The sequence below is a fragment of the Melopsittacus undulatus genome, chromosome 3 (genome assembly GCF_012275295.1).
Source record: "Melopsittacus undulatus isolate bMelUnd1 chromosome 3, bMelUnd1.mat.Z, whole genome shotgun sequence".
Classification (NCBI taxonomy): domain Eukaryota; kingdom Metazoa; phylum Chordata; class Aves; order Psittaciformes; family Psittaculidae; genus Melopsittacus; species Melopsittacus undulatus.
Window position 1 is genome coordinate 20,306,559 of NC_047529.1, and position 23,996 is coordinate 20,330,554.

Below are 23,996 nucleotides of genomic sequence, written 5' to 3' on the forward strand. Positions count from 1 at the left end.
ACATTGGAAAGGAGATGAGCTGTATAAAAGGTTTCACATAGAACAAGTCTTAATGGCACAAGTGAGGATCAGTTTTTAATGAGGCACTTCTATCCCATTCCGATGCCTTTACAACATCCCTTCTTATAGTTACAGGCTCTGCAAGTCCTCAGTGTTCAGATATAAAAGGTCATGACTTTTGAGTTCTAGCCAGGAGAAGGTAGAACATGACAAAATGAGCTCAACCCACGTTAAATGATAGCCCTCAGCTGTGCTGTGGCTGACTGAGCTAAGTAAGAGCTGTGAACCTGTCCCTGCTATGTATCTGCCTGAAGACAAGGTGCAAATGACAGCAGAAGAAAATCCAAGAGCATAAAACAAAACCTATTGATGCGGTTTCTGTGTACACCAGAAGCTGCCCTAGCAGGGCAGGACAGCCACAGCCTTTCCAGCTGGCCACTGTTGAACAGAAAGGGTTTGGGGAGCTGGTCACACAGGCAACATGACAGAAGAACAAGTTCTGCTCTCGTGAGTGGAGGCACTTGAAGAGAGTGATCTCAAGCCCAAGCCAAGGTCAGGTATTCCAGCATGACACTGCAGAAAAGGTAGCTCCTCTCCATGAAAGGTAGCTCTTCTCCATGAAGAAGTTTTCTCCCAGATGGTTAAAGTTAGTCTTTCTGTTCCAACTTCTTCCAGAAAAAAAGGAGAACAGTTTCAGAATGAGAGAAGATTACATGTGATTCTGCTTTTACTCTGTAATTTAAGTGTGTGTGGATAGTGGTCATGTGCAGAGGTACTGGAGACTATGGCTGGATGCTTCTGAGGTGACTGCACATGTGTAGCAGGGCGACCATCATGTTATATAACCTACAAGCAAGAAAGAACTTCCTAATAAGGAAAAATAAATTTGCCTTAAAATGAAAATGGGCAGAAACCATACAGGGCTAATTCAGATTACAACTGAAGATAAGCCTGACCTGTAAAATACAGATTCACAACTTTAAATACTGACACGAATTTTGGTTAGTGCACATTCTTTATCTCAGACCAATAGGACTAACCTGACTTTCTACAATGGAATGACTGCACGTGGTGGATAAAGAAAGAACAACTGATGTCACTGATCTTGACCGCTGTACAGCCCTTGACATGGTCCCACACAACATCCCTGCCTCTAAATTGAAAAGGTATGGATTTGATGGATGGACTATTTGATGAATAAGGAATTCACTGACTCCAGATGTCCACATCCAAAAACATGCAGTCCACGGCTCAATGTCCAAATGGAGATCGGTAACAAGTGGTGTTCCTGAAGGGTCAATACTGGGACAGGTACTGTTCAATATCTTTATTAATGACATGGACAGTGGGATCAAGTGCACCCTCAGCAAGGTTTCACATGACACCAAGCTGTGTGATACAGCTGATTCACTTGAAGGAAGGGATGCCATCAGAGGGCCCTCGACAGGCTTTAGGAGTGGGCCCATGCGAACCCCATGAAGTTCAACAAGGCCAAGCGCAAGGTCCTGCACCTGGATTAGGGCAGTCCCCAGTATCAACAGACTGAGGAATTAATGGATTGACAGCAGCCCTATGGAGAAGGACTTGGGTATACTGGTGAATGAAGAATTGTACAAGGTATGCGTGCAGCCCAGAGAGCCAACCATAGCCAGGGGAACAGAGGAGGGTCATGAAAATGGTCAGAGGGCTGGAACATCTCTCCTATGAAGACAGGCTGAGAATGTTGGGCTTGTTCAGCCTGGAGAAGGCTCTGGGGAACCCTTGTTGCAGAGTTTCAGTACTTAAAAGGGGATAAGAAAGACATAGAGAGACTTTTTACCAACTCCTGCAGTGACAAAACAAGGGGTAATGGCTTTAAACTGAGAGAAGGGAGATTTAGATTAGATATTAGGAAGTTCTCCCCTGTGAGGGTAGTGAGGCCCTGGCACAGGTTACCCAGAGAAGCTGTGGCTGCCCCATCCCTAGCACTGTTCAAGGCCAGGTTGGACGGGGCTTGGAGCAACCTGGTCTAGTGGAAGGTGTCCCTGCCCATGGCAGGAGGTTGGACCTGGATGATCTTGAAGGTCCCTCCCAACCCAACCCATCCTGTGATTCTACAATAGAGTTGGCAGCTAGCCTATGAATTCCAGTGTCAGATACTCAACCTTCAAACCAAAATTTGTGGAAAGACTTTTCCACGAAAAATACAGCTTTCACAATAACAAAAATTTACTTCAATTCTTGAGGCTGAAAATAGTACATTCCAGTTTGGAAATGGCAACAGTTCATGGTGATGTCTCAGGAACTTGTCCACTGTGTGACTCGTCTTTTATTATCTTTTATGTGCCCTAGATATGGCTAGATTTCACCTCTCAAACTATGAGGCCCTCCTCTTTTCCTGGAAACCCTTGCTTAGAACAGAAACAGAAATTTACACATGGAGAAGAACGAAAGTATAAATTCCCATAATTATAATCCCTATATAGTATTAAAGTGTAATTTCCAAACACCTGCTTGTTTTGTTGCTATTTTTGTTTTGATTTGGTGGGGGGTTTTGTTTGCTTTTTTTCCTAATGCGGGGTAAAGAATTTCAACAGAAAGATGCTACTTTTTTAATGTTGCCAACAGCAGCAACTTCAATGGCTTTTATCATTATCACTTCAATAATTAAAAAATAGACAGAACCAATGCATGAGGGTGTGTATTGTTTGTAGCAATCATAGATTGGAAAATGATCAAATTGTTAAGTCTTTTCCTCTGCCCAGGAGGAAACCATGCTTAGCAAACCAGAAGTCTTCAGTTTCTCACTGAGAACAGAATAAAAGATGACAACTAAGCTGTTAAATCAAGGCAGCTGCATCAACGTGCAAAGGGAAGAGATTTAAAGCAGCAAGAGAAAACTAAGAATCAGTAACTATGCAGGAGTAAATGGAAAAGTTTTGGAAGGGGAAACCAGACTTGGAATACCATAAGCAGAAACAGAGATAGCTAGAAATCAAGTGTGCCTCACAACCACTGCTGTAACACTGAGTTTCAGAAGTTCCAGGATGCTGGATCAAAGATAAAGGACTATACTCCCTGACTGCCTCACCTGGCAGCTACAAAGGTCCATGGGCTCTGCCTGATGACACCATGGCTACAACCTTTAAGATCCCTTGCACTGAGTGATGTGCAAGGGAGTACAAACTTCTGGAGCCAGCAGTCTTCGGGGAAAAAAATAGATTTAAAATGCCCTTGAGTAACTAAAGCTAAATAATGTATCTCAATTGAAAGATGTCGCTTTCAATATAAAGCCCTCTGGCACTGGTTCAGCAAGACTCAGCAGAACTCATGCCAACACTGAATCACTGCTTCCAGCAGGAGTACGTGTTTCCTCTGAGTCCACCCATTTCGGCACCTACCAGTGCCAAAAGATGGGTACTGTATGAGCATCTTGGAATGGTCCTCCCCGGGGATGTCCCACACACATCACTGCAGCACTCAGACCAACCCATTTTGCTCTGAGGATCATAAGCCTGCAGAGATCTCTGGCCGCACAGCAATTGCTGGGGTAATACACCTGAAACGTGGCTGCCACATTTCCACTGCAGAGAGATGACACCACATGTTGTGTAATTAAGAAAACAGTACCTCTTCCACAAATCCTGCCTATCTGCATTGCCCGACTTAGGAACTGCATTAAGCTTTTTATCTAATCAATAGAGAGGCGTATCCAAAGGCTAACTATTTAGGTAGCTTAAGGTAACTAAGCTCTCAACGTAGGCTTCTTAATTAAGTAAATACAGTGCTGTCATTTCTATTTTGTCAGTAAAGGCAGATGAGACTATGAGTGGTGCCAGCTGACAGTTTCTCATTTAGCTGAGGTAGTAAGCAACTGTACATTTTACACTAACAAATGCTACTCATTGCACAGTTATTTCTTTGATTTTGGGGGACATAAATTATTGTAAAGTTATGTCATTCTTGCGAGGACCTGGAATTCTAATGATCATGAATTGATGCAAACCTTTCAGGTCCTAGTCCTTAAGTATACATATGAGCTGTAAGTATGCAGAGTGGCACACGGGGATCATTAAAAAGTGCAAAGAGAGCCCAGCAAAAATACTGTCTGAGAGCAGTGGTCTAACTTTTAAAAAGATGGCACTGGTTTGGAGTAGTTCTGAGCTTTTAAAAACTTGATGAACAGAGGCTGCAAGTCCCCTGCTACTTTCCATAATCTGCTTTGTGAACCCTTTTTAACATCTTGAAATCCACTTCTTCGAGGCTTTTGTGAGGTAGGAGTACGAGGTTAAATTATTTGCTATCAGTTTCATTTCTATGCACAATAGCAAGGGATCATGATGCTACAATTCCTCCAGGAAAGGAAATCCTGTAGAGGCTAGTAGGTGCTTCAGAATCAAAGCTGGCAGTTACCAAATCATTTAGTGTGTTTCCTGCAGGGGAGAAAGTGCCCGTGTATGTTATCTTGAAGAAATCTTTTTATTATCTTCTTTACTGTCCAAGAAACTCATCCCGTCTTTTTCTCACATGAATATAAGATGGCATTCACATACAATCCTGAATTCTTCCCTTTAGTTGCACAAAGCGTATTAGCAGCTGTCCCAGTGGAGACCACCTTTACTCAGAGAGAGTTCAGGTTCTCAGTCAAGCCATCACTTCTCAGCTGAGGTTGCCAATAAGAATGTTGACAGACAATTCCAAGCTCCTTTTTGAAAGTTTCGATCACCCACATTAAAATGCACTTAAAACCACAAGTTATTTCAGTGAAACTGATGGGCACAGTACATGTAATGCAGTGTTCAGCGCAAAGGAGAAGCAACTGGGAAACTTGAGGCCACAGTTATTACACCGATCCTCTTCCACCAGGCAACGATCTGGTATGTTCAGTTTAAACTCACCAATTCAGCTGCTGCAGCTGCTACATTTCTTCTTACAAATTTCTGAACCTTTTTATATTCATCAAACCATTTTTCCATGTGACTAGCCTCTTCTTACAGCAACATTCACAGTACTTGCAAACATTAATTCCATCACCGTTTTGAGAGGCACAGCCCCCTTTTCTCAAATGTAAAAAATGAAAGAACAAGTAATATACCTGAATCCATCACTAAGCTGGCAGCAAAATAAGGAGAAGAAATTTCTTCTCCTTGAACTTTTGCTTCTGGACTCTGATCACTGTCGGGCTGAAGTCACTGCTAAAACATTTCCAGAGGTAACCAATCTATATTAAATAAGCAAAGATGAGAATTTTACTTCTTTTACCAAGACAGTTTTGAGACTTGCAAATCGTTACTGAGGGGCACTGAAAGACCACATTCTTCACTAGGGACTAAAACTGCTTTTTACAATTGTACTTCACCGAAGGAAAAGGATGCTCGTAAGTGCTTAGCTGCCACCAAGATCTCTGCAGAAGTAAAAGGCTTTCATCCTTCCAAACCAGGGCAATTTGAAGAAATTAAGTAAATAAAATACAGAAAATTGGCAGGCCCCAAAAGATGGACAGACATCACACACCCCTAGTATAATATAGCTCAGGAACATGCTTGATAAAACAATAAAGTTCTGTCTAGGTAAGCAAGATTTAGCTGGTTATAATTAAGGCTAAATTGTAACATCTCTTACAATCCAGTTCTTATTAATGATCACTCCTGGTTGCAGTGTTCACTATCCTCTTCCAAACCCAGCTAGACAGCTTCCTGGAAACAAGGATTTTTGATCAAATTCCTTCCTTACCTCAATTGTCCCCTCAGATAAACATACACAGCTCCCACTGAAGTGGTAGAGATGTTTCTGAAGACCAAAGAAGTAATATTCTCCTGTACTCACTGGGCACAAACTGCTTTCACATGGAGCTAATGTACACCCAGTCATACAGATGCTGAAGCTCACAGACAAATATATGACTCCGCAAAAGTTACTCTGAAGTACCATTAGTCTTTTGGAGAGTACCTCAGTATAGAGAAATCTCTGGCTATTACTACGTATGCTTAAAACTGGTTTGATTTTGATCCAAGAAAAATAGGCAGATCTGTTCTCTTTTTAGCGTGAGTTATTTCAAGGGAATTGCATTATATTTGTATTGTATTAAGTGGAAAATGCTTTTTTTAAAAAAACCAACATGATAGATCAAGGATATTCTATAAATTACTGTTAACCTGCACCTATACAATATGCTTTTGTTATTAGAAAGAATAAAAAAAGGCTTTCAACTTCATATAGACAACTGTAACTCTCAATACTACATCATTGCCAAAGCTAAAGCAAAAATAAAGTAATTTTGGTAATATACGGGAAAATCAGATGATGTGTTTGTCCTCACATCACTAGATAAAGAGCAATTAATCATTTGCTCTGTCTTAAATAAAAGCCTGCTTCCGAAAATGGAATTAATTTACAACTCAGCTGAAATAAATGGAGTAGTATTCATTTATTTCAAAAGGGAATTGCACTTCAAACATTTTAAAAGGCATACATAAATCAACTTCTCAGTATTGAAATGTTGAAGTAGAGAGGGAGGTGCTGATTCTCTTCTTCCTGGGATCCAGTGACAGGACATGTGGGAATGCTTCAAAGCTGCACCAGGGGAGGTTTAGACTGAACACAAGGAAACATTTTTTTACTGAGAGTGTGGTCCAGCACTGGAACAGGCTTCCTGGAGACGTGGCCACTCCCCCAAGCCTGTCTGTCTATAAGAGGCATTTGGACAATGCCCTTAACAACGCAGAATCATAGAATGGTTTGTGTTGGAAGGGACCTTTATGGTTATCTAGTTCCACCCTCCGTTAGACCAGGTCACTTTTGGCAAGCCCTGAAGTGGTCAAGCAGTTGAACTAGATTACTGTTGTAGGTCCCTTCCAACCTAAATAGTCTATTTCTGTTCTATTCTAAATGTATTTGGTGTGATTTTGTAGTCATTGCTCTAGCCTAAGAAGTCTGTAGAAAACCTCTGATAGAAGTCCAGTTTACTAAGCCATCAATGATTTAATGTGCCTTTATCATCTCACTATCACAAGTCTATTCCAGCACGTCACAAATACTGAACATCACCAGTTTCTTTAAAAGGGTAGTTGTACTGGTATCACAGATTTACAGGTGGTCAAGGAGAAAGATTAAGAGGTCAAGAATTCAGCTGTGCCACAAGCTACATGGGGCAACAGGAAAGAACATCAGCTTTGAAAAACTTGGAAAAAACCCTGCCCTCTCACTATTAAGTGCAGGTTCGGCACCAATGCACACAAAGCTTGTTTAAGGGCACACCATCACCCAACAGGGCAGTCAGGAATGGGATTCAGTTTCCCGAGTGCAGGTTTTACCCCACAGTCTCTAGACAGAGTATTCCCAATCTCAGCAAAGGTTTTTTTTAGGCACATTTCCAACTGAAAGTCATGTTTTGTATCACCTTCGTAAATCTTTGAAAACTCTGCACTGCTGATTCCCATTGCCAGAGTCAACAAATGTAAATCACAGGAAATGAAGCTGCAGAAAATGCCTCAATTCCATTGATACACTCCAGGATTAATGACACTGTAATTCGTTTACTTATATTACTATCAGTACTGCAGTGTAACCTGAAGACCCAATCAAGATTAGGATGCCATTACATTAGGCATGAAGAAGGAGGCAGTTTGTATTTCAAATTGCTTGCAATCTATCTACATGAGACAGAAAGTACAACTATCATTTTGCAGATGGAAAACAGAAGGAGTAAGCAGATTGCCAAAAGCTTTCAGAAGCTTGCTCAATGAAATCCCTGACAAAAACAGGGCACAAACCACTGCTGCTGGAAATGCATTTTGGTGCCGATGCACTACCTTGTCACAGAATCACAGAATCCCAAGGGTTGGAAGGGACCTCAAAAGATCATCTAGTCCAACCCCCCTAAAAGAGCAGGGTAACCTAGAGTACATCACACAGGAACTTGTCCAGGCGGGCCTTGAATATCTCCAACGTCAGAGACTCCACAACCTCCCTGGGCAACCTGTTCCAGTGCTCTGTCACTCTTACAGTAAAGAAGTTCTTCCTGATGTTAATGTGGAACCTCCTATGCTCCAGTTTACACCCATTGCTCCTTGTCCTATCACTTTTTAAATATTGTGCCAGGTAATTTTTGAGACACAACACTAATGCTGGGTGATAAGAAGAAACTACTGTATTTGTTACATTTCTTAACAAAGATAAAATATATGGGAATCTGACCACATTCTTCCATCACATACTAAGATTGAAACTTGTTTTTCTGTTCTGTCACAGTCCTCCTATCTAATCTTCTGCAATAATCTGGAGTAGCTATTTGTGTACTCAGGGAAGGTAAAGCTGAAAAATCAGCAGGTGATTTACAGCACCAAAGTTAGTCACTAAGGCATGTTATGTAGCCAGAAAGGGCATCAGGTATTTCTGAAGGGTAATCCAAAAATCCTGCTCTAATTGTAAAGCAGCCAAGAACTACTCCTTAAGGCAGGGGGCAAGATTTGCTTAAACTAAGAGGTTCCTTCTAAACTGTTCCCGAGTGAGGTTACACCTTAAGTCTCACGGCCATGGGAACTTAGGTCTGTCCATTAAGGCATAGAATGCATTTCAGAATCAAACACAAAGTCTGCTCCTGAGGTTATACATCTAGTTGAACAAGGAGATAAGGAGGCAATGCTGCCACATATAACAGCCTAATATCTGGAGTGCTGACAGCAGAAGTGTAAAACTCAATCCCAGTCCTCCTTCATCTTGAGGAGATTCCAGTTCTCACTTCCCACTTCTCTGGAACATGTAGGGACGTCAGACTAGAAACTACCCTGGTGAATACCTACCTTGGCAATGCATGAATCATAAGATCCTGGAGGATGAGCAGACAGGACTCCAAAGTTTTGTGAAATACCTAGGGTACCACCCTTTGGCACTCTCTGGACTTTTTCTGCATGGACTGCCAGGACAACACATCCAGACAGCTTGCTTCTAAAAGCCTTTTTCCCCCAAAGACACTTCAGAAGGAAGCCACAGCCCTTTTACTCCTTTATTATGAGCAGTTCCCTCTTGTCCATGCCCTCTGCCATCATTCCCCATCACATGGTGAATGCTCATCTATGACATTCCTGGAGAGGGAAGGCAAGATGGGGAAGTAAGATAAAACAGAGCCCACAGCCCACTCCTCATTTGAGTCTTCTTAAAAATTCCTAACTTGCTCTGGCAGAAGCAAGCCCCTTCTAGACTCCTCTCAAGACATGAATAATTAGTATACAGGCAAAGTCTTTTCTATGTATGTGCAAAATCCTAGCTTTTAGGGACTCATGGAACTAACCGTGTTTATGCTAAGGAGCTGCATCGCCACATAGTGTGTGCGTTGGTAAGAGAGAGGTAGGGCCACTGCAGCAGGTTATGTGACCTAGCAAGCTGTCAAGACTAGGCACCACTGTATGGGAAAATCATTGGATTTTAAAAAGTACAAAATTAACCCCTAAGACAAGGACTGGAACACAGCTCCTTCAATACTCCTGCATGAGTGTCTGAATCAATTACCCTCTTGCCTGCTTCTTTTCTTGCCCATGGCTCTTCTATTCTTCACTGCTGAATGTCCCAGGCTAAACTGGAGGGAGCAGGAGCAAGAAAATTCGGCTTTCTTCTGCTCAAGAACATAATGGTTGCAATTAAGGATGTGGCAGACATGGCAGGGGTGCTGGAACTAGATGATCCCTTCCAACACAAACCATACTGTGATTGTGTGAAACAGAGCTCTGACTCTCTTCTGTTGGAAAAGGTAACTGAGCATAGGTTTGCCATGTCTGAAACAACTGTTTGGTTATTATGCATGAAGTCGCTTCCCCACAGACAGTGTTTTTGACTGAAAGTGGCTCTCTGTTGTGCTTGATGCTGGATTCAGAGCTGTGCTCAGAGCATTCCAGTGAGGTTAGCCTTTTCTGGGAATCCAAATGATCACCAGATATTGATGCAGTTCAGTCAGTGTGTGGTTCCCTCATTTCCCAGACCACACACCTCCCTACAGATATCTGCCTAGCTCCTGAGGCTGACACAAGGGTTGAACAACTTGTGAGCTTTACACACTCCCAGTACTGAGTAGCTCTGGAAAGCAGGATTTCTGGATCATTTCCTTGCACCTAGCAGTCTTAATTTTAGGTGAAAAGACAGATGCTCTGGGTATCTCTGCAGACATTTCTAACTTAGCTACCCACCTCCTAAAGCAGGACTCACAGGAGTGTGGCAACGATAAGCATTAAGTGCAGTGAAGTCTAACAAGATTATATAAATAAGCCAGAGATCATTTCAAGATGAAACCCAGACATCTCTGGAATTGCATCAGTATGAAAAGAAGTTATGTCGTATTCAGATAGAATAGTTTTAAATTAAACCTTGATGTTCATATGCCAACCTTCTCACATGCTTCACAGACCACTGGAAGAAAACACTTTACCCACTAACCATGGGTCCCCTTTAAAAATATTACCATCAGAGACTGATTCGATATTGCCACAGCACTGGAATTGAAAGGATGAGGTATTTCTGATATCTGTAATCTGAGAGGTTACGTAGCACCAATAGCAAGATACATGGAGGAAGCACAGCTTACGCTGGAGTTTGATTTAATGAGTTTCCATAGTCTTTTATGTCAAAACCAGCTTATGATAGCCTCATCTAAGATGGTATCTAACATCAATAAGAGTATGCAGCATCTTGTTATCTTTCCACATTTACCATTCACACTATCTAGGAAGTTATCCAGCAAAACTGTGCTTTGTGGGAGCCACTGGCCTCATTTGGGTTTTTTTTTCCCATTTCAGTTCTGTCACTTAAATTTATCTCAAACTAACTGAGGGTGGGAGGTGACAATTTTATTTCATAAAATTTCTGAAGTTTGGACAGGAGCTGAAACATATCTTTCAACATCTTCACAAAAATAGCTTCAAAACATCTATTTCCAGAACTAAGTTACAGAGGAACGTTTGCGAGAGCAGAGACTGGCATGGGCGACACATGTATTTAACTACTTACAATTCAAACTACAAACCCTCATCAGAACAAAATACTCTGAAAATACAAATGTACTAGAACTTAAACACAGACGTCCTATGTCCCAAGCCAGTGCAAATAACTCCCCAAAGAGTGATATAATTTAAACTATATCAAAAAGCTTCTTGAAAATACAAATAGGTTTACTTCATTAGTTACATTTATGGGAAAGTGTTCCCACCTGGCTCCAGCTGTAAGCTACAGAAACAAGTACAAAATCAAAAGCAAGCAACAGTGAGTACTTTCTTACTATCCTGAATGCTGTAAGGAAACTTTATCTCACAGATCTAGGCCCAGATCAGTAGCTGTCAATCTCCCCCATCACCTACATTTTGCTTTCTTCAGGAAAAAAAAAACAGTAAAATGGCAATTCTTGATGTGAACTTCCAGCTGGGAATTAGGACTGCAGAGCCCTTTGCATTCTTTTGACAATTTACGTAACTATGTACAGAGCATGACACTACAAACTGATTTAAAGGACATCCTCCCTCTGTGCAAAGGTGCAGCACAAACAGCTCCATTAACCAACTCATCACTTAAGATTCATACAAGTCCATAAAGCAGGTGCTAAATAGACCTTGTATTGATCTTTGCAATCTGGAATGAATTTTACTGGCAATATATAGACACATGCTTTTAAGATATATATATATATAATCATTCATTGTCTGTATCAAGATCAAAGGCTGGAAAAATATGGACCCAGCATTTTCACTGCCTCATGCTCGATTTCATTAACTAGCACAATGGCTTAAAGAATCAGTTCCACAGCTTCATCTGTTAGCCTCTCACCACTGAACACCATACCTGGCAAATCTCTAGCATGCACACGAAGACATTGTAGCCTGAACTGCTCAGCTACAAGTGAAATATATTCAGGAAACCCACCAGAACATAACCAAAGGGACTGAGTGACAGAACAAAGCAAAAGATGCAACAAATGTCTGAAATGGGAAATCACTCTTGAAAGCAAGGCAGTTAGTATCGAGAGAGTATTCAGAACATGCCTTACCTGTGTAGTGCACGACACACGTCTGACCCTTCTTTGGAAAGGTCCGTCCTGTTAAAAGTATAAAAGGTTACAGTTTTATTTTCTCTGATTGACCTGTGTGGTTAGGCAGGTTTATTTTGCCAGAGGAAAGTGTTACACTGAGATTTGTACCGACTATGTGTTGCCAAATCACTAATATGCAACACATTTTCCCCATGCCTTATACATGCATTTACATTCTGCAAGTGCAAAAGGACTGTCAAAACTTCACAGATTATAACCTTACAATTCTCAGAATGTTCTTGCCGTAATTTTCCAAATAAACTTTTAGTTTGCCAGTGTGAAGATTTGCATTTGATTCACATTTCTAACCCTTTTACTCCAGACAGCTCTAACAAGGGCTACTTTAATAAGCCAGGAAGGGGGTTGAAAAAATTTCACATACAAAGGCAGTTTAATTTTGCAGCATCAGGCAACAATAAAGCAGTGATACACTGAGTTCTTCTAAAGGCCTGCTAGCTCCTCCTAAAATATCCATACTGAAAGGAAAAGAAGGCTTAAACTATTTTATTGCCACTGGAAAATGATGTTACCATTTCCATTTTACCTGTTCTAGGTACTGCCAAAGGCACTAAAAGCTAGAGGAAGATTTTCCAGGCTCAGTCAGGTGTCATCAGTGTATTGAAGCAGCTAACCTTGATTTCTCAGGTAAGGTTGGCCAGCGGAGGGCCCAGGCTAAGGAGAACTTGAAGTTTGAATCAGACTCGTTATTAATGAACAACCATACCAGAAAGCTCAAAACTGGGGATTCAGGCATAAAGTGAGGCTCCTATCTTAGCTGGCTTTCTGACTTCTATAGTCTGAATTAACACAATAACAAGTTACACATTACAGGATGCAGCACAGGGTATAACCAAGTAATGCATAAGCTATATACTTGGGGCTTAGATGCCAAACCCACCATGAGCAGTAAAAGGCAGAAGGGCAGGCTAAACACTATGAACTTATAACATGAAATTGAGAATATGATGCTTCAGAGTATCATCTGAACAGCCTTATTCGTCAGCCCGGCTGGCTGGAATATCTCTAGCTGCAGTGGCACAAAACACAGTATAGTAAGTACCCAGTCAGGGCACCCCTGTATCCGCAAGTGGAATTTCTCTCATTTAAGTTTAGCCATCTAAAACACAGACAACTATCATATGTCAGCCTCCTGGGCCTTCCCTGTTGGCAGTGGAGAATCAGCAGTGCCTGGAGAGAAACACAGCCAATTCAGAGAGAGGCAAGATGAATTATTCTCTGGAGATGACTACAGAAAAAACCTACAGACTGCTTTAGACTAGCACCCAGCCTGAGGAAAGTTACGTGAGATGAATCCTACACTGGATAAAACAGGTATTATTCAAATGATGCACTGTTGCACAGAGATCCGAGAAAAGGAGTATCAGACCTTCCTGACACATGTTCTGCTGTGTGAGTGTAACACCAAGTCAATGAGGCTGCATAAATTCACATCAAAGATGAATTAAAAGCAGAGATGCTCAAGATCACTGACTAGCTGTCGTTTTAACACAGTGTTTAAAGTCAGCTGATTTTGATTAAGACTTGCAATCAAGAAAACTAACCCATATCACCTTATTTGGAAAAGTATATTGCTTACAAAGCCAGCCTTGATATATTTCATAGCTAGGAAGTACTATTAGAAGGTTAAGTTGCACCCTTCTTTCTACTCTCAACCCTGCAATGTCACTAATACCCACACAAGCATTCTGCTTTTATATCTGTGCAACCAAGACAAGAATTTGATCCCCAGAGCTAAACAGCACAGAGGGAGAAGCCAATTTCAAAGCACACACAAAGAAAGAAAATATACTGGGCCAAGAAACTTGAGCTGAGATCAGCTTGAACAAATTATTTACGGTTGTGTACCAGCCAAGGATTAATCTGGCCTATTATATAGATACATATGGCTGTGTACTAGAAATTACATCCTCTAAAACAAATACAACCACCACAACCTTATGAAATGGGGTTGTAACGCCACGGGAGAGCAGAACATCACGAACCGGCTCTGGAGAGGAGAGCCAGCGCCAGCAGAGGCTATGACCACCCGGCTGCCCCTCAGCCCTCGCCGGCACCACAGGCTGAACCGAGGGAAGCAGCCGCCCCGCCGCTGCCGCGCCGGGAGGGAGGGATGCGGCCACGACCGGCCGGTGCCCGCGGCGAGGCTGGCTGAGGAGCCGCGGAAAGTTTGCGGCGAGGCGAGCTGCCCCCGACCGCCGGGCTCCGTGCAGCTGCCGGCGGATGCCTCAGACCAGCCCCGCCGCCCCTGCTGCTGCCGCCGCCCGGGGAGCCACTGGCTCCTCCTGCCGCTACCGCCGGGACCCCGCGCGGCCGCCTCTCCCCGCTCCCCCGCACCGGGGTTCCGTGCCCAAAAGGGGACCGGGAAGGGGTGGTGCGGGGCTGTCTGTGCCCCCTTTCCTGCACCCCGCCGCTGCCCCACACCGGGACCCCGCGCTCCCGTCTGTGCCCGGCGGCGGGGCCGGAGGCTGCCAGCGGTCTCGAAGCCCTGTGCAACACCCGACAGGTCGGGTCGCCGGTCGGACCCGGGCAACCTCGGCCCCGTGCCGCAGGGCTTCGCCCCCCGCCCTCCACTGCGGTCCCGTACCGTCTCCCGGAGAGATGGTCTCGATTTCTACCCCCATGGCGGTACTGGCGCGGCGATGCTCGGTTCAGCACCCCTCAGCTCTGCGCGGCCGGACCCCCAGTACAGGCATGCCCCGCCGCGCCGGTTGGCAGGGGCCTCCCAGGCTGCCCGTCAGCCGCCCGCAGCCAATGCGGGGCAGGGGCGGGGAGGCCGCGTAGGGGAGGGAAGAAGGGGGCCGCCCGTCCCCGGCTGGGGCGGCCGCGGCTGGGGGTACCCACCGCCAGAGCCCTGCGGTGCGGCTGCCTCCCCCGGGCAGGGCCCGCCTTAGCGCTGCGTCCCGGGGGTGGCCGCTTGTGGTGCCCGGCGGAGCGGTGCCCCCGGTCCTGCCACCGTTTATCCCCGCCCGGAGGGTGCTCGGCCGGAGGGCTTCGGGCGTGAGCCCGAGTTGGGCAGAAGGGGAACCGGGCAGCGGGTTCCCAAAGCCAGGCAGAGAGCAGGGCAGGAGAGGGTCAGCACATTCCCGGTTAGGAGCAGCTGGGAGCAGAGCGCCCGTGCTTGCACTTGCGTGTGCGCCGTGAAGTAGAGGTACTCGGTGCCTGCGGGTGAGCGGCAGCAGAGGCTGCGGTACCCATCGGCCGTGCCTCAGCCCCCCAGCAGCGGAAGGTCTCCAGCAGGATACCCGGAGGTACCCCGAGTTCCAAATGCACAACACAGTCTATAACTGTCCTCATCCATGTTCTAGATGAGAAAATCGGTGTACACGTTTCTCAGGTGCTTCCGTGATGTGAGGTGACACATTCAAAAGCCTGTACAGGACGTAGAATTGCTTCTGATGAGTGTACCTGAAACATGAAAAATACTATGTCCTCCTAAACTAACTGTGCACATGAATTCCATGGTCCCCGCTGACTCTAAAGGAATCGTTCTGTTTACAGTTCTGTGTGTTCTGGATTGAAAAGTAAAAATGGAACCTCGACATCATCAATTTTCCAGCTGAAAGAGCTGTCTGTATCCATCTAATTTCAGCTCACACTTCTCTGACTGTGCTTTTTCAGGATTTCTATCTGTTACAAACTGGATTCCACTTAGGAAAAAGGATCTTCATCTACATGGGGCAGCTGTCAGGATAACTGAGCTGGGGAATTCCTGTGGTGTTTTGTAATTGTGATGATGTGCCCCTTGCAGCTACAGTCTGAATTATACTGACCATCTTTCTGATTTCCATGCTGTTCGAATCGGACTGTCTGTTCACTGCCATGCTTTACTGTACATTTCATTGTGAGTTGGACACTCCAGAATTACTGGGGCTGGCTGGCTGAAGCTCCCCAAAAGAGGCCAAGCGGGGAAAAGCGTGAGTTCAGAAGTGGTAACAAGGACAGGATGGAGATCTCTTTTAGCCTGCCTTCATCCCAGTTAATTCTGCATTGGTATGTAGCATACACAGAATCACAGAATGGTTTGGGTTGGAAAGGACTTTCAAGGTCATAGAATCGTGGAATCATAGAATGGTTTGGGTTGGAAAGGATCTTAAAGTCATCCAATTCCAATCCCCCTGCCATGGGCAGGGACACCTCACACATCACCCAAGGCTCTGTCCAACCTGACCTTGTGGGGATGGGGCAGCCATAGCTTCTCTAGGCAACCTGTGCCAGCGCCTCATCGCTGTCACAGGGAAGGATTTCTTCCCTATATCTAATGTAAATCTCCCTTTTTCAGTTTAAAGCCATACTCCCTTGTTCTGTCATTATTTGCTCTTATAAAAAGCCCCTTTCCAGATTTCTTGTAGGCTCCCTTAGGTACCAGAAGGCTGCACTAAGGTCTCCCCAAAGCAAGCACTTTCTTCAGTTCATCAGAACTGGTCTGTAGCAGTGTAAATTCTGAAAAGGGATTTTTTTCAGTGCCTCTCTCAGAATGTCATTTGATTTCTCATCAGTACAAAGATACTGAAAATGCATTTGAGAAACAGGAAAATGCCAGGGAGGAGGAAGTGGCACAGAAGCATTAAGGACACATGAACATTGCTAATTCCAGATGTGGCTCAGAGCTGTTACAGGGTGACAAGGACAGCACAGCAAATGCTGAGCATATAAAGGGAGCTATCAAGTGAAATTCCAGGTACACAGTAACCTAGTAGGGCCCCTGACTTTACAGGAAAGAGCTGCTTTCATCCAGGCTCCAAGTAGATGTCTGTGTCCTCTCAGACAATCAGAACATCAGAAGGTATAACTGATGAATAAAAGTGATTTATACTTCACTGGGTTCCCTTGAGCCCCTATAAGTACATGATTCCTTTGGTCAGGGCTACATATCTCTCCATGATAGTGGAAGAATAGCTGTTCCCAAGTCATGCTGTGTGACTTGAGGATGTTGGACTCAATCACATAAGGGACAGAAGGGACCACAGATCCACATGTGATGGATCCACATATTGTCATGGATCCATGATGGATCCATATTGTCATGACCACAGTCATCACAAATAACAGGCTATAAACACAGATTCCAGCATCCTCAGGCAGACATAGAACCATAACACAAAAGCAAAATGCACAAGCCATAAGATGGGATTAGAAGGGAGCAAGCAGTTACTTAGGTCTAAACCCACTGTGCTTCTAATCATACCATCCATGGCCTCTTGCTCTGTGCTGGGTCTCTAAATGCAGACACAGAGCTTCTTTTGGGCATGAGCTAATTAGACTCCCCACACTCATATTCACAAGCACATGGAAAGAAAGGTAAGACCAAATTCCAAGACAGAACAAGGATCTGTAGAGGGCATCTCAAAATTGTTGGGTGAGTATTTTTAAAAGTCTTTGTCACCCCAAATATTGAACAACAAATAATGTTATTTTTCACCTTATAGTATTCACTGGAGACATCGAGGTCCTCAAGGACACGGTTGTTAACACATACACAGCATATGAATATCTTGGAAGAGAACACTGAGACCAGGAATGTCCCGTATCTTCAAGAAAGCCTCTAAAATAAAAGTAGTTTAGAATTGGCAAAGAATTGGAGGAGAGACAAAGTAAACAACAAATCAAATTACTAAAACCAAATTATCAAAGCAGACCAGGAGATGAGTGTTTTAAAGAATGTTCTTTGAAAGCTATTGCATGACATTCACGTTCCCCACTTTGGGATCCAGTGTATCTGGATCAAGGGTAAAGTCCATTAGTCTCAGCTTTCACGGCTCTGTAGAGGTCACCTTCCTGAACAGTGGTTTACCACAAGACCTTCCTACAGCACATCTTTCTATCCTGGCAACAAAAGCTGTGTCCTGGAAAAGCAGGGGGTTCTCTGAACCCTCCTTCCTGAATGTTATGATGGAACCACATGATTCAAATATTTAAGATTCCTCAGTGGACAGGCTGATCATAGTTATGAGGTTTTGCAGAAACCCAAAACCTGAAGCTATCTCATTTTCTTTAGTTAAAACCGCTGCTGCCTGCACTGTTTACAAACTATTTATGCATTTCCACTTTAAGGAAGACAAAAGAGTTTTCACATTTTTAGGGTGTTTCAGTTTAATTCATAGTTCCTATACCATGAAATCCTATCTTTACTGTTTCTAAAATCTACAAAGGATTTACAAATCATGTGTAGTAGATTCAATTTGCACACAAAGAACACCCCTGGAAAGCCAAAGCACTAAATTGTCCATAAATGGAAAGCACAAATTCTGCAAACATATAAATTCATGGAGGCCACAAGAAACCCCAGACAATACACATTTACCTCACCAGCATCCATGGAGAAAGACTCAGTATTACTTTGAAACCCCAGCACTGTTCTATGAACAAATAATGAAAGCAAACTAAAAATGTTTGACAAATACTGACCTTTCCACACATTGAATCAACATGCACCATCGAGTAACTTTAATCTGCAAGCGTACAGGACATGCAAAATCAGCATCACACCAGAAAAAAACCGACCAAAATAAACACCAGCCTGCACAGCTCAGCAGGTTGTGTCACTGCAAGTCATAGAATCACAGAATAGTTAGGGTTGGAAAGGACCTCAAGATCATCTAGTTCCAACCCCTCTGCCATGGGCAGGGACACCTCACACTAAACCATATCACCCAAGGCTCTGTCCAACCTGACCTTGAACACTGCCAGGGATGGAGCATTCACAACTTTCCTGGGCAACCCGTTCCAGTACCTCACCACCCTAACAGTAAAGAATTTCTTCCTTATATCCAGTCTAAACTTCCCCTGTTTAAATTTGAACCTGTTCCCCCTTGTACTGTCACTACAGTCCCTAATGAATAGTCCCTCACCAGCATCCCTATAAGCCCCCTTCAGATACTGGAAGGCTGCTATGAGGTCTCCATGCAGCCTTCTCTTCTCCAGGCTGAACAGCCTCAACTTTCTCAGCCTGTCTTCATACAGGAGGTGCTCCAGCCCCTGATCATCCTTGTGGCCCTCCTCTGGACTTGTTCTAACAGTTCCATGTCTTTTTTATGTTGAGGACACCAGAACTGCACACAATACTCCAAGTGAGGTCTCACAAGAGCAGAGTAGAGGGGCAGGATCACCTCATTTGACCTGCTGGTCACGCTCCTTTTGATGCAGCCCAGAATACAGTTGGCTTTCTGGGCTGCGAGCGCACACTGAAGCCAGCTCATATTTATTTTCTCATTGACCAACACCCCCAAGTCCTTCTCTGCAGGGCTGCTCTGAATCTCTTCTCTGCCCAACCTGTAGCTGTGCCTGGGATTGCTCTGATCAAGGTGAAGGACCTTGCACTTGTCATGGTTAAACTTCATGAGGTTGGCATCAGCCCACCTCACAAGTGTGTCAAGGTCCCTCTGGATGGCATTCCTTCCCTCCAGCATATCAACCAAACCACACAGCTTGGTGTCATTGGCAAACTTGCTGAGGGTGCACTCAATCCCACTGTCCATGTCACCAACAAAGATGTTGAACAAGATCGGTCCCAACACCGATCCCTGAGGGACACCACTTGTTACTGGTCTCCAGCTGGACATTGAACCATTGACCACAACTCTTTGAGTGCGACCATTCAGCCAGTTCTTTATCCACTGAGCGGTCCACCTATCAAATTGATGTCTCACCAATTTAGAGACAAGGATGTCATGTGGGACAGTGTCGAATGCTTTGCACAAGTCCAGGTAGATGACGTCAACTGCTCCACCCCGTCCATCACTTCTGTAGCCCCATCATAGAAGGTCACCAAATTGGTCAGGCAGGATTTCCCCCTAGTGAAGCCATACTGGCTGTCACCAAGCACCTTGTTGTTTTTCATGTGCCCTAGCATGCCTTCCAAGAGAATCTGCTCCCAGATTTTGCCAGGCACAGAGGTGAGACTGACTGGTCTGTAGTTCCCTGGGTCATCCATTTTCCCCTTCTTGAAAATGGGGGTTATATTTCCCTTTTCCCAGTCATTGGGAACTTCACCTGACTGCCATGATTTTTCAAATATGACGGACAGTGGCTTTGCAACTTCATTGTTTCTCCTGTGCATCACAAGCCTTTATGAAAAAAAGCAGAGAGTCAGGCCAGAATCAGTGATTTCCCTCAAAGCAGGTGCCAGGGCAGTTCTGATAGCGAACCCATGGTGACAGCTGTTTGATGAATGGACCTAAATATAACAAAAATTGCAATGTGCCTGTCATAGGAAGCCTGTCTCACTTTTCCCCACTGCTGGCTACCACAGGTGTGCAGCGCAGTCTACTCCTCCCAACTGGTGCTTGCTCCAAATGCCCCAATTGAATAAGCTTCCTTCTGAAGCACTTATTCTGAACTCTCATCATCTTGGAACTCCTACTCCACATCTGTATCCTTAGTTTCCTCTTGCAGCTGTAGCTATGAGCTGGAAGTTTTCAGTAGCACTGACTTGAAAGCTGCCACCTCTCCTCTGCCTCACTGAGCTCTTCCCACCTCAGATATTCATGTATTCCCTATCAATGCATTTAGATGTGAGTCATTTTCCATCCTGATAGTCAAAACCTTTTACAGTACTAGGTGAGCCACCAGCTGCTGGAGCCATTGGTAGTTTAGGGTCCAGAATGGAGGCAAAAGTTCCACAAGACCAGGACCTAACCAATGAAGCCCACTTCTAGAAAAGATTAATGAAATTTACAACTTCCAAGAAAACCCATGGGTTTAGACTGATGTTTTCAGGTGGACTCATCCTCCCACAAGCTTCTGTCCCCCCAGTGCAAAAAAAGACACTGACATACTGGAGCAAGTCCAACCAATACAAGGTGGTTAGTGGCTAGAGAATCTGGAGATGGTGAGAGAGCTGGGTTGGTTCAGCCTGCAGAAGACAATGCTAAGAAAGGATCTCAGCTGCTGTCTACAACTACCTAACTGCTGGTGGAAACAATGGTACCACAAAAGGATAAGAGGTTCATGAGGTTCAAGAGGTTCTGGTGCCCTCAACATAAAAAGGACATGGAACTGTTAGAACAAGTCCAGAGGAAGGCCACGAGGATGATCAGGGAGCTGGAGCACCTCTTGTATGAAGACAGGCTGAGAAAGTTGGGGCTATTCGGCCTGGAGAAGAGAAGCCTGCGTGGAGACCTCATAGCAGCCTTCCAGTATCTGAAGGGGGCCTGTAAGGATGTTGGGGAGGGACTCTTCATTAGGGACGGTAGTGACAGTACAAGGGGGAACAGGTTCAAATTTAAACAGGGGAAGTTTAGACTGGATATAAGGAAGAAATTCTTTACTGTTAGGGTGGGGAGGTACTGGAATGGGTTGCCCAGGGAAGTCGTGAATGCTCCATCCCTGGCAGTGTTCAAAGCCAGGTTGGATGAAGCCTTGGGTGATATGGTTTAGTGTGAGGTGTCCCTGCCCATGGCAGGGGGGGTGGATCTTGATGATCCTAAGGTCCTTTCCAACCCTAACTATTCTATGATTCTAAGCAACGGACATTGGTCACAGCAAGGGAATTTCTGCCTAAATATAGGGAGAAAAGTCTTCACAAGATGGGTTATCAAACAAAGCCTTGAGAAACCTGAAACTTTGAAATCAGCCTGTTCAAGCAAACACTTGGACCATGTAGCCTCCAAAGATTTCTTTCCCTAAAATGCTTTATGAGCCTGTAATATTCTTCCTACCAAATGGAAAAGAGAAGGAAATAAAGAAGTGGTAGTGACGTCAACCATGGTTTTGAAATTGACTGCATGACCCTAAATCATTTTGGCTCTGTTTGCAATGTGTAATGCTCCAAAGTGGCCCATACATCTACTGGGCACTGCAGAACAGCATGTGTCAAAACTAGGTGGCATCTCAAGTGCAAGATAAGCATGAAATGACAGCAGCCAACCAGGCTAACTGGTGCATGTGCATATTGCTGCACTGACATTGCTGCAGTGCCTACCATTTTGAAGGTGGCTTTCTGAACTGAAGATATGCTCTGAATTTCTCTGTGCCTTGGTATTTCATTTATATAATGAGAACAATCATTCTGCCTTGTCTGTTTAGATTGCAAAGAATTCAGGGGCAGAGGTCCTCCTTTAATTATAAATAATGTAACACCTCGGGGCCCAGAGCCTAAGCTCAGGGTCACACTGTGTGGTCTCAGAAATACAATTTCCAATAATAGCAGCAATATCATAAGCATACAGCCCAAGAGGATTAGATTTTCTCTTCCATCCAATCTTTCATAGCAAAAAATGGATTAAAAGATGTAAACCTATCTTTTAAATGGACAGAACAGTACTGGAATCACATCTATTAACAGTAAACTAATTATTTCAGCTCTGTCATTTCCTTGCCAGGAAAGTTGCAGAAGGAAGTCAGTGACTTTGAGAAACTTTGTGTTTACAGTGCAACACATTTGCTGCTTTCTCCAGTAAAACTCTTTTCTCTGCAGTTTTGTTATTTATTCTGCTTGGTGAAGAAATGTCACTGGCAAGACGTATTGGAAGCAGTTCAAACAACGGGAGAAAACCAAACAAACTGCAAATATTAGCTACAAGCCTCTGATTAGTCTTTCGATGATTTTGGAAATGTAACTGTGGAAAAGAAATTAACTGGCATTCTCAATTCTAGATAAATGAATCAAGGGAGCTGGGTAATGGATTCAGAAAATTAAGGCCATATTTGTTTTCCTTCATTCTGCATGTGCAATTATAATGCTATTTAATGAGTTTCTAGAACCTCCCAACCAAACTGATCTGAAGTTACAACTAGAAGATGAGCAGGCAGAGGCAGGCTGTGCACATACCTGGACAGCTCTGAGCAGGACAGCACAGACAGATTGTGAAGAGCTGGGTTTTTTTTGCGTGATACTCCAGGGACAGCTTTGACCCTAGCTAAGTGTCAGCAGATTGACAGCAGCCACTAACAATCCCAGGCTTTTTACTGTCATCTCTGGGACAAACACAAACACTAATCTGCCTGGTATTCAGCTCCTCATCAGGGCTGACCCAGCGTTTGGCCTTTAGCTCTCTTACAGAAAGACAAGGCTGAGTCAGCCTTCTGGGTTTTGTCCCTATGGAGCCAAGGTGGCTGAATCCTTAAGAACAGGTATTTAGGCTTAAACTGACCCCCAAGTGGAAAAAATTCAAGTCATTCTTACTAATGAAGTAGAACAGTAGTTAATTGTTGTGTTGGTTTTTTTAAATTCTAAATTAAGGCCTTACCTGAGACAAAACAGAAGGCCAAAACAACCATTGCAGCCTTTCAGTAAAAATGTAGACACCAAAGGACCTTTGAAACAATTCTACTGAACACTTCAACTAGTTTAAAGATTATGGGTTAAAATAATCAACCACTGTGGCTCCGTTTCAGCCTACACAGAAAGCTGTAAGTGAACTGCTTTTTTAGCAGGTGAATAGCAGCGTAATGTTACCACTGCTTCATGCTAATCATCAGGTTTGGGTTAGAACACATTCACCAATTTATTTGTCTATATCATGGGGGCAGAGGTAAGGATATCCTGCTAAGTCTACCTAGCAAGAAGATTTCTAGGGAAGACCCAGTCAGAGGTGATTTGTTACAAGAATTCCCAATCATGGGTGGGAGGCAGCTTTCTTCAGCTACCTCTGTAACTGTCCCATAATCACCCCTACCTAAAGTAGAACAGCTCTACCAGTGTCAGCAGCAGCAAAACTATTTATGCAGCCTGGCCATCAGAGGTATTATCCTCATACTCACCCCATACATCAAGCAAAATCAGATGCATGGTCTTTCTCAATCGGTATCCGCCACCACAGTTTAACTGCTTGAATAGGTATTAGAATCCACATGATACAGAAGCTACCGATTTTTATATACTTTGTGAAATCCACACTTTTGGAAGCAGCTTTTGCTAGGAGTTTGACTCTGTCTACACTGTCAACCAACTAGTTTCAATAGAGAGTTATGTTAGGCTGACACTGTCCAG

The 23,996-nt window shown here is 44.0% G+C and overlaps 1 protein-coding gene across 1 annotated transcript in view; it reads right to left on the reverse strand.

The window, feature by feature from the left end:
• Positions 1–14,778, reverse strand: part of FKBP1B (FKBP prolyl isomerase 1B) — a 45,537-nt gene extending 30,759 nt beyond the window's left edge. The window contains exons 1-2 of the mRNA XM_034061246.1: positions 14,652–14,778; positions 12,005–12,052 (exon numbers count right to left, since the gene is read on the reverse strand). Of these exons, the coding sequence (XP_033917137.1) occupies positions 12,005–12,052; positions 14,652–14,688 (85 nt within the window). The 5' untranslated portion in view covers positions 14,689–14,778. The remainder of the gene's footprint in view (positions 1–12,004; positions 12,053–14,651) is intronic.
• Positions 14,779–23,996: the final 9,218 nt, after the last annotated feature.